This window comes from Anopheles arabiensis, chromosome 3 (genome assembly GCF_016920715.1).
Source record: "Anopheles arabiensis isolate DONGOLA chromosome 3, AaraD3, whole genome shotgun sequence".
Classification (NCBI taxonomy): Eukaryota; Metazoa; Arthropoda; class Insecta; order Diptera; family Culicidae; genus Anopheles; species Anopheles arabiensis.
This window is the reverse complement of record NC_053518.1, coordinates 42,029,428-42,039,833: the sequence shown is the minus strand read 5'-3', so window position 1 is coordinate 42,039,833 and position 10,406 is coordinate 42,029,428. Positions and strand designations below refer to the sequence as shown.

At 43.4% G+C, this 10,406-nt stretch overlaps 2 protein-coding genes across 3 annotated transcripts; both read right to left on the bottom strand.

Moving 5' to 3' along the window:
- Positions 1-2,717: 2,717 nt before the first annotated feature.
- LOC120904163 (methylosome protein 50-like) lies at positions 2,718-4,225 on the bottom strand. The gene is made up of 3 exons (XM_040313970.1): positions 3,723-4,225; positions 3,114-3,652; positions 2,718-3,037 (listed from the first exon to the last, which is right to left on the bottom strand). Exons 1-3 carry the CDS (start codon positions 4,086-4,088, stop codon positions 2,806-2,808), a joined length of 1,137 nt encoding a protein of 378 aa, XP_040169904.1. The 5' UTR covers positions 4,089-4,225; the 3' UTR covers positions 2,718-2,805.
- Positions 4,226-6,074: 1,849 nt separating this feature from the next.
- LOC120903224 (interferon-inducible double-stranded RNA-dependent protein kinase activator A homolog) lies at positions 6,075-10,393 on the bottom strand. Of its 2 annotated transcripts, XM_040312511.1 has the most exons (7): positions 10,217-10,393; positions 9,701-10,022; positions 9,495-9,618; positions 9,098-9,416; positions 8,739-8,882; positions 8,315-8,567; positions 6,075-8,248 (listed from the first exon to the last, which is right to left on the bottom strand). In XM_040312511.1, the coding sequence occupies exons 2-6, from the start codon at positions 10,017-10,019 to the stop codon at positions 8,319-8,321; spliced, it is 1,155 nt and encodes a 384-aa protein (XP_040168445.1). In that variant the 5' UTR covers positions 10,020-10,022; positions 10,217-10,393; the 3' UTR covers positions 6,075-8,248; positions 8,315-8,318. The 2 variants fall into 2 exon arrangements, with proteins under 2 accessions (XP_040168445.1, XP_040168446.1); XM_040312512.1 differs by lacking the exon at positions 8,739-8,882.
- Positions 10,394-10,406: the final 13 nt, after the last annotated feature.

Genomic DNA, 10,406 nt, shown 5'->3' with positions numbered 1-10,406 from the left:
TAATTTGTATGCGTGAAAGAGCATCAGCTACCACGTTGGTTTTTCCAGGTTTGTAACTTAGCTCATAGTTATGTTCCTCTATGAATGCTTTCCATCGCTTTAATTTTGCATTGTTATTTTTTGGTGACATTGCATATGTTAAAGGTTGGTGATCTGTTAATATTATTATTTTTGCACCGTAAATGTAATTACGTAGAGAATGTAAAGCCCAAACTATAGCAAGCATTTCTTTTTCGTTTGTAGCATAATTCTCTTCTGTTTTTGATAGTGTTCTAGATATGAATGTTATTGGTTTTTCAACACCATTAACGTTCTGGGAAAGAACAGCTCCGATTGCTTTGTCAGAAGCGTCGGTAGTTAAAATAAAATCATGATCAAAATCGGGGTATGCTAAAACATCATCGGATGATAAAACTTCCTTAAGAGTTTTGAAAGCGCGTTTGGCATCATCATCTAATTTTATCGGAACAATTTTAGATTGATTTTTTGTAATTTTGCAGTGGCCTTGGCCATCCTCCCCCTCTTAAAAGTTTTGTTAAAGGTTTTGCTAAAGCTGCATAATTTTTAACAAATCTTCTGTAATATCCAGACAGTCCTAAAAATGATCTAAGTTCTCGAATAGTTTGAGGTTCGGGGTATTTTAAGATACTTTCTATCTTTTTCTCATTTGGTTTCAAGCCATATTCTGAAACAATGAATCCTAAGAATTCAACTTCTGTTCTTAAAAACTCTGATTTGTCTGGCTGTGACAAATTTTTCCAATATGTTCTCTAAGAACATCGTCCATGACTCTCTGAAAAATCGAAGGTGCATTTTTCAGACCAAAAGGTAATCTTAAAAATTCGTATTTTCCATTATTGATGGAAAAGGCGGTTTTTTCGATATCTTTTTCTGCTAAACGAATCTGGTGAAATCCCGATGCTAGATCGAGTGTTGTAAAATATCTATTATTTCCTAGATTGGCAAGTACTGTTGAAGTATCGGGAATGGGATATCTATCGCTTTTAGTTTTCAGGTTTATTTTTCTGTAATCGATCACAAGTCGATATTTTTTTTCGTTAGATGCGTCAACCTTTTTGGGAACTATCCACACAGGTGAATTATATGGTGACCTAGATGGTCGAATTATACCATTATTTAATAATTTTTTTATCTGTGTTTCCACTTCCTGTTTGAGGGACAAAGGGTATGGGTATGACTTACAGTAAATTGGTTCCGTATCATTCGTGGCTATGGTTGCTTCTACCTTTGTTGTAAAGGGCAACTTTTCGTCGGGTGGCTGGAATAAATCTTGAAACTTGTTAAGAAATAAATGTAATTTCTCTTTTTCTTGGTGGTTAAGATGTGTGTCTCTTATTTCAATTCTGTTAACTTCATTAATAAATTCATGCTTCACCCTTCTTACGGGGCTGGTTGCTTCGCCTCCTCTGACGGGGTTGGTTTCTGTTGCTCGGGCCTCCGGTGAATTTTTCCTTCTCGGTGTGTCGGCGTTGTCCCTTTCCTCCGGCAACGAGTTATTGGCTGCTACCGGCTACTTAGGTGCTCATACACACGGCTGCAATCTGCGATCGGGAGATGTTCTAAGCACGGTGTGATTAGGCTCTTTCGCGATCACTACTCGTCACTTGATTTTCACTTCACTAGAGGTCCCTATTCGGGCGCCAGTTAATCTTTATCTAGGCCGGTTGGCCATAAAAAAAGATTTTTATTTTACACTAACAGGATTACTCCTGACTAAAGCTAAACTATGAACTACATCTTGCTGATGCTAGACTTCGACTTCGACTGACTAAACCTAACGAGCTAATGTTCTAACGAAGCCGCTGGTTGCTGGCTGCATTGGTCCGTTCTCACGATCGGTCTGCGTGTCGCATTACTTGCGCATGTCGCCGTTGTCCGCTCGTGGCCGGTGTAGCGTTACATCTTCGTCTGCTCGTAGCCGGTGTGGAATGCCAGCTTGCAGTCTGGTTTCTAGCGGGTCGGTCTAACTAGTTGTTAAACCTACAGTTATTGATTAAAATAATATTCTACTAACGATTAATCGATTGATTCCAGGAGAATTAATCATAAAACTAGTGAATTTCATATGTTTTATATGCGTTTGACATTTCTTGGACCATTATCCGTGCAAATCGATTAACCGGCAACCGTCCGGTCCCGAGCTGCCCGGATAATCGACGCTCTACTGTACTTACTAAACTACTAGAGCTAGACTACTTGCCCGGACTCGACCAGATTCGTTCGGACGCTTCCAGACCCATCCAGACTGATCCGCAATGATCTGGACTGACGACTGGTCGACGAGTCCGGAGTTTTCCCCGAGCAATTGATCAGCAGTCGGATCGATCCGACTCCGAAAAAATGGTATTTACCCATCACTACTCCGAACGACTCCGGACGGCGTCGGGTGACTCCGACTCCGGGCGGATCTAGTGTTTCCATTTTGCCGGAGTCGGAATCGGACTAACAATAGTCGGAGTCGGATCGGAGTCGTGGATACGCTCCAGAGAGCACATCGCTAGTCAGGGTGGAATTAATTAAAAGAGTATAACTTACTAACGAAAATAACAAGTAATTGGTTGCCGGATTGAAATGAAGGGTAAAAGTAAGTAGTGCAAATAACAGTACGGCTATAACTAATCAAGATCTATATAAGGTAAACCAGGGGTTTATATGGCGTAATTATGTCAGTTTTTAAGATGAAATGAGTGACCGAATAAGGTTTTTAACATGAACACTGCATTTCATCATTATGCGATACATTTAACACTTAATGGTCTGGTTATGCTCTGGCGCACTGTACATTTACTCTGCTACGGCAGCAACAGTGTCTACCGATACCCGCTTCACATAGCTGTCCCACCCGATAAATGTACATGCAAGGGAAGGTGAAGACTCATTCTCATCGCCATCCTTTGGATTCTCCCAAATAATATCACGCACGTAGTTTGTCGCACTAGTCTCCACGTGAATCTGTTTCGATTTATCGTCAAAGAATTTAACCTCCGGCGTGTTCCCGAGCACGGCAAAGTAATTTCTGGGAATAAAGAAGAAAACGAAAGCTTTACCTTAGAACAGTCGATTTGGTAGATAAAGAAATTCGTATGCTTTACCTGTGGAATGAGATTTTGTGCACCTTCCGGTCGAAACAGGGTACCGTTTCGAGCAGCACGTTCGGTTGCCTTGTGTCTATAAAATGAACCTGCCCAGCCGCATCGCCCACCGCCACCAGACGATTCCAGCTGGCCTCATCGCACCACCGGATGGTCGTGAAGGCGGCATCATGCCTCTCGTACAGCGCAATCGCCGGTTTCGTTTCACGGAAATCCCACAACAATGCGGACCGATCGTGCGAACAACTAACGGCCAACGAATCCTGGCTGTGATCGGTAGCAACTGCCGTGACCGCACCGACGTGTGCCTGCTGCAGCGTTCTGCTGGAATGTAGATCCCCTTCACTGTAATCCCACAGCTTGATGCAGCCGTCCATCGAGCCGGAAATTACCATCCGATCGGTACCGCGGAAGATGTCCAGCGCGGTTACGGCACCGATATGCTCGTACCGGTTATCTACCGGATACAGACCCGTTCCACGCACCGCATTGCCCGTGGACCACAGCTCGATCGATCCTCGGTCATTGCCAAGCAGAAACTAGGAAACGGGAACACACAATAAACAATGGAACATTCTCCAAAAACCATCTCCCTTCCGGGTCACTTACCAACGCATCATCCTTCGTGTAGCACAGTGCCGTAACGATGGCTTCGCAATGCTTGCTAAAGATCACCTTTTCCTCGCTGCCAAGCTCTTCCACCTTATCCCAGCCACAGAATCCACCTTCCCACAGCCGGTTGGTGTACGTGTTACCGGCCACAATCACATGGCCCACCCCGTTCACGGTGGCCAAATCGAGAAAGGGGTGCAATTGCTTGTCCGCCAGTGGTACCGCTTCCGACAACCGGTACTGCAGCGAGTTGGTGTTCGGATAGTCGGTACACTTGGCCAGTGCGGGTAACGTTTCCGGTGGCCGGTAGCTGATCGGTACCGAGTAGGCCGATATCATATCGACACGTTTGCTATAGTCCATTTTTGATGGTCAGAACCGGACGCAGTGATTTATTAGCAGCAATTCGTTTCCTTCACAAATTAGAGCCGTTTTCCAATTCTGCTGGGATTGTTGTTTGGCGAGAAGTGGGAAATGTGTTTTTGCCGGTAAAGCAATTTTGACGTTTTGGCGCAACAGCACACACACGCACGCGCATACAACCAGAGTGACCAGAAATACCGATTTATCTGTATTCCTACCGGTTTTTTATATGCCTACCGATTCACAGATGACCGCCCTAAAACTACCGATTTTTCATTTATCCTACTCAAAATCATAGATTTTTTCATAATACTGACCAAAAAGTCATATAACCATTTCCCAAATCACTTAATGTATTAAACTCTATGTTGTGGGCAGCCGTGCGTGCCGACCCCTGGACTTGCCGTGGCAGTTGCGCTGCCACCGGTCAACGTCCAGGGGGACGACAGTGTGTACACGCACACTGTCGCACACACTAAGCGCGCGAGGCTTAGTGTGTGCCGAGCGCCATACAGGCAGAGTGTGTTTGCGAGCCGATCGGGCAGGAGCTCTCGACAGGGGCGCTCGGTGCGGCTGGCGCGCGGCCTACGTTTTAACGTGTTTGTATTTCGTGTATATTATTTATAATGTAAAGTTTTAAGTGTATAAATAAAGAGCAAATAGTTCAGTTCATAACACTCTATATGGAAATCACCAGCAACCAGAACCAGAAGTTCAACAGAGACAACTAAGGCCCGTGTCTGCACTTCATGAAGTCGAACGCGCTGATAAAATTTCATATGCAATTTGACAGATAATGTAACCCGGCGCTCTAGCAGCAATAGAACACGACATCGAACAAGAAAAATGTATAGGACTTGACATGTTCGATTTGTGGGTTATCACATCGAACATGTAAAATCCCACATATTTTTCATGTTCGATGTCGCGTTCGATTGCTACTAGAGCGTCCCAATCATTTGTTGGGTTAAATTCCCTAGTACAATTTTCAGATCGACACTTCAGAAAGGCCTCATGTGACCGCTATGAACGAAATCTAAACTACAGTGAACCCTCTCTTATTTGAGACCTCTCCAATTTGAAAAACCTCTCTTATATGAACATTTTGCACAATCCCTTGATTTTCAGTACATTTTTGTTCCTCTAATTTGGAAAACCTCTGAAATCTGTGTCCCTCTTATTTGTGTATGGTGTTGCCATGGTTATTGAATGATGTATGCTCAAATTGGCAATCCTGTTCGCAGTTTCCTATAGCAACAGTTAAGGCTGAATACTAAATGTTCTGTCTCTTTCTTGTTTGGATGGACCTTTCATTCACTTTCCACCTCTGTAATTTGAAAACCCCTCTTATTCGACAGTCCCATCGCCTCTCAAATAAGAGAGGGTTCACTGTATCTTCTTTAAATAAATTAAAGATGTTATTTTCTAGTGCTGCCCTTAATGGGACAGATTAACTTCCATCTCCAACAACCACCCCATCCCCGCTCAACACTTCAAAGCCTACTAAAAACTACCGAAATATTTTGAACTCCTACCGAAAACTACCGATAAAATATTGTTGCGCCTACCGAAACCCGCCAAAATAATCTGGCCACACTGCATACAACTGCTGCGGCTGTCACGTGGTCCCAAATGTCAAAACAATTTTGCAATTTGTGGAAATGTTTGTCAAGCATAGTTTTGCATTTTCGATCCTATTTTAACACTTTTTGTTCTCTATTGCGCATATGTCAACATGTTTGTAGTGAATGTAATCCATCATACAACTTTCACATGATTTGCATGTGGATTAACAACGGATAACAACGGCCATACTCTGCAATTTCGATGTACGGTGTCGCTACTCCTCAATAGATGGCGCCACTGATTACAGGGTTACTCTCGAAAAAATACAAAACATTAAAAATCATTCAAAAACAAGCATTTTTTCATTCCAGAAAAGAAATTTTACGTTCGTTTCTTTCTCAAATACTGCAGCAATAACTATTTCCCATAGGTATAAGTTTATTTTCATCCAATCAATCATACAACCTCTATACTTTGCATTAAATTAATGCCCATTTTCCTACAAGCATAGGACGCTGCTCACTAGAATGATGAAGTACACTCACTTATTTTCCTTTGCTGTAGTAACTCTTTTTCTCTCTTCCTCTCTCTCTTTCCCTTATTTTTTCACTGATTTATAACATATAAGTTGATTAGCGTGATGCTGATTGGTAGTGGTAATAATAGTAGAGACCGGAGAAGTAGTTCCATATGAACCATACTTTCTTCGTGTAAAGAATTACATGCATTGTTCTGTTTGCCAAATTCGCTGATTGCCCAATAGCAGCGTATTAGATGCGTGTGTGTACATGTAAATGTGTGTTGCAAAGGATAAATATATTAAATAAATCAAAATAAACGTTGAAATTGACAAGGAGTTTGATGTTAAACCGCAAACCTATTTTGGTATTTTAGCGATCGAGAAATAGAATGGTTTATCGGTCAAAACTCTGCAATTATCAATTAGTAAGATAACACTATGCAATAAACAACCATTGGCAAGGAGTTAATAGACCAATGATGCCTGATTGTATGATGATCTTTGCCTGATTGTAGTAACTTCTCCTTATGAGAATACTTATTAAAGCAAATGAAATAAGGTAAAAAAAATGCATTCTGATTACGAACTACATACACACGCACACATGCACATATTGGCATCTAAAAATCTGCCACTGAAGGATGAGATTTTTGCGTTTATGGTTGGGCTTTAGTAATTAGTATTACAATAACACTTTCCTCACTGTTGTTTGCTTACATTTCTTGTTGGGAAAACAAAATCCACTAGTTCCATGCAAAGTATAGCTTGTATTACGATAGATTATGGGTGTTTCCCATTTTTTCCCCGGACGCTGCCCACTAACACAACGGACCGCTGTTCGGGCGGATGCAATACCCATCCCGCTGGCCAATCCGTGGTGCGTGGAACCGATGGCGCGGAGGATTGTGGTATCACCGAGCCAGGAGCCGTATTTTACTTTCATGGCCATATCTGTGGACCAGCAGAATAACACACATTTTTGCTTCCTCATTTTTGACGTATCCTTTTTTCTTTTTTTGTCTTTTTGCGAGCGGTTGTATTTTTTTTTGTTTGGTTTTCAATAAACTGTAAGTTCAAACATTTTAATTTTTCAATTTCTTATTCTAATCATAGAATCAAAACGCGGAGTTACTGTTTGCTCAAAACCTATACGCGTGTTCGGTATTGAGTTTGATAAAGCACTGCGCAACCACACCACCGTGTTGATGGTGCATTGAAGGGATTATGGAATTAAATAAAGTGGGGCAAAGACAATGGAAATGGTAAAGAGTGTCACACAATTCATTTGAAAGGATTTTCCTACACTCTTCAGGAAACCTAGTAACGTTAATTTGTTAGATTGATAGCAGCGGTTTTTTAAGGAGCAGGTCACTTTTTATCGATCAATTCTATAACGACCACGCCAATGATAGCCATCGTTCAGAAGCAAAAGACAAATTATTCGATACCATGTTTAAATATCTCTACGAATTGTGTTCAAAATTGTTTATCATTATTCATGAAAAGAATAGTAAAGTTCAAATATTGTATAAAAAGAAAACAAAAATGAGATAAAATATACAATAAACATCAGCCGCCGTGCTTGCAGCGTTGTTGAAATACGATATAATAAAAGTATTATACAAAAAAAGTTAAACAGCTAAGAAAATAAAAAGAAACTATCAATTCAACGCAAATTACAGACGATTTTACCATACTAGCAGCGACGTATTAAATATTAAAAAAGATAGGAAAAGAAATGCCTACGAAAAATTGATACTTAAAGTAGAAAGCAAAAAACAAAAAAACAAATCCTCAAAGATGATGAAGAAAAATGTGTGTGTCACAAATCAAACCAATAGCCTGCATTCACAACGGTGCTTGTGAACACAGCAAAATGTCCTCCTCTGCGCGCGCGCGCGCCTGACTCTTGTGGCGGCTGGTTCACGATTCGGGCGAGTTATACGCCCTAAAACGGAAACCGGAAACGCGCGCGCGCGCTCGCTTGCACCCAAGCCAGTGTCTAGGCCAGTGTGTAGCGCACTCCAAATCCGGCAATGACTAGTAAACGCGATACGCGCAATTACTATTGAACCTAAAAATGGAAGAAAGAGCATTTTAGGCGTGATGTTGCTCGTTCTCTGGTCCGTTAACTGCTTACCCGCTTAAGGTTTGGTCATTATTTTGAGATACTCGAGCGAATTCCGCGCCGCGTACGATTGTGCCTCCTGAATTGAATTGCCACTACCATGGCACACGGCAACGGGCATGGTGGATAGCTGCACCAGACACTGGAATTTACCATTGCCTGCCTTCTCTTCGATATCCACGTACGTGACCTCGAACCGTTGCTCCTTCGCTATATCGGCCAGTAAGCGTATGAAGTCTATGCTTCTATCGCAAAGGCTTAAGTTCTAATCCCGCGTTTACCGAGAACGAAAGAAAAAGATGTTATGTTAACGATTGCTTCTTGGTATTTGCTCGATGCTTGTTGGATCGATTAACGGGATTCAGGTCGGTCGAAAGGAGGGACATTGAGTTAGGAGTTGTGTTCGATTAGTAAGAAAGGGGGAAAACGTTCACACCTGCAGCTGCTGCAAAGTTTTGCCCGCACGGGACTTGAGCGCCTTGTGGAACTGGGACACCTTATGGCTCTGGCTGGTCGTGAGTGTTGGTATGCAAACATCCTTTAGGCCAGCATAGCGGCCGGCATAGCCAGTCTGGCGTAGCTAGAATACAGAACAAAACACCAACACCCGTGGATACAGTATCAATGGGGAGGTTAAAGTATAGAATAGGCGCGCGCGCGAGGGCGCCCCTGAGCGGTTTTATGCCGTATTCTAGTGTGAGCGTAAAGGGTACCTGCACCACACTCAAAACAACCACAACCCGCCCCATTCGCGCCGGAGCGATCGAAACGTAACAATTCCGGGCTAATGCTTACCTCCTCATTGCCTTCCTCGTCCAGCAGCTGCATTATTTGGCTCGGTTCGAGCGGTTGGTCCTGCAGCCGCTGCCACATCCGCTGTGCTGCTTGCCGTTTGGCGATCTTTTTACTTTTACCTTCCCCAACCTCACGGTAGTTCAATACCACACAGGCGATCGTGAACTGGCGCTCGTGGGGTAATCCTTCCTCCGTTTCCGTCTCGTACGTTGGCGGTGGCAGTCGGCGGGCCATACACATTTCCTGCAGCCAGCCGATCGGATTGCCGGTCGGTTCCTCCTCTCCGTTGACGTTATTGTTAGTGTGTACATTTACGACTCTGCAAAATATAAATTAAGTACTGTTAGGAACCGGTGGCGGTGGAGACGAGTCGGTGATCAATTTGATCGCGCCTTACTCTGGCTTGTGGACGTTCATGTATACGGCGGGATGGTCGAGAAATATCGATCCCGTTAGCTTGTCTATCAACGCTTTTGCGGCGGCATGTTTCGCTTCCTTTTTCGATTTGCCCGTACCCATTGCTGCAAATGGAAAGAAGTGGGAAAGAGATTTAGGATTAAAATGAATAAAATGCCGTTGGATTCTCGATGCTTGAGTCATTACCATCCTTATCCTGGTACGAAACACGATACCGGAACGTCGGTTCGTGCACTGCCCCTTCCACCTGTATCAGATCGTACTGCGGTGTGATGCCACGACGGCTGAGCAGCTCCTGCAGCACCGAGATCGGCGTCTTCATGTTGTTCGTCGTCAGTTCCGACTTGAGCGCTTCCTCGATCGGCTGCGAGCTTTCCACAACTTTCGGTGCCTTTTTACCCCGCGAGGCCTTCTTCCCCTGGTGCGGATTGGGGTTCCCGGTTGGTGGGTCGTCCGACATGGCCATCGGCATCGGTTGGCCCAAATGCATATTGTGCTCCTCCATTGGCTGCGAAAAGGAAGAGAACCAGCACTAAAGTTTGCGTGCAACGACCAACACTTCATCCACACAAAATATCCATTCTTTTATGGGCATATCATAAATGGCAAAAATGTGCGTTTATGACACCTTTGCACACCGCCACCTGCCGGGTCGTCTCTACTGGCAAATAGTGGACAAGAAACGCACGGGACAAACCTTACCACGGGTGAAGATTCTAGCCAGATACGACTATTTCACTAAACTATACGACCGGCCGCACTCACTTTGATAGCAATAGGCGGATTCGAAGATGGTTTTAATTAAGAAAATGTACTTTTTTTTCCTTCCAATATGTGGCGAAAAATCGAAGCCGAATATTTTCCGGGTTTTACGCTTTTGACAGGCAGCTGT

Excerpts from the sequence above, each read along its gene's own strand:
- LOC120904163 (XM_040313970.1), bottom strand. The coding sequence starts at position 4,088 with ATGGACTATAGCAAACGTGTCGATATGATATCGGCCTACTCGGTACCG. Across the intron at positions 3,653-3,722 it reads ACACGAAGGATGATGCGTTG|TTTCTGCTTGGCAATGACCG; the intron begins GTAAGTGACCCG and ends CCCGTTTCCTAG. Across the intron at positions 3,038-3,113 it reads CACAAAATCTCATTCCACAG|AAATTACTTTGCCGTGCTCG; the intron begins GTAAAGCATACG and ends CTTTATTCCCAG.
- LOC120903224 (XM_040312511.1), bottom strand. The coding sequence starts at position 10,019 with ATGGAGGAGCACAATATGCATTTGGGCCAACCGATGCCGATGGCCATG. Across the intron at positions 9,417-9,494 it reads ATGAACGTCCACAAGCCAGA|AGTCGTAAATGTACACACTA; the intron begins GTAAGGCGCGAT and ends TATATTTTGCAG. Across the intron at positions 8,883-9,097 it reads ACGAGGAAGGCAATGAGGAG|CTACGCCAGACTGGCTATGC; the intron begins GTAAGCATTAGC and ends TCTGTATTCTAG.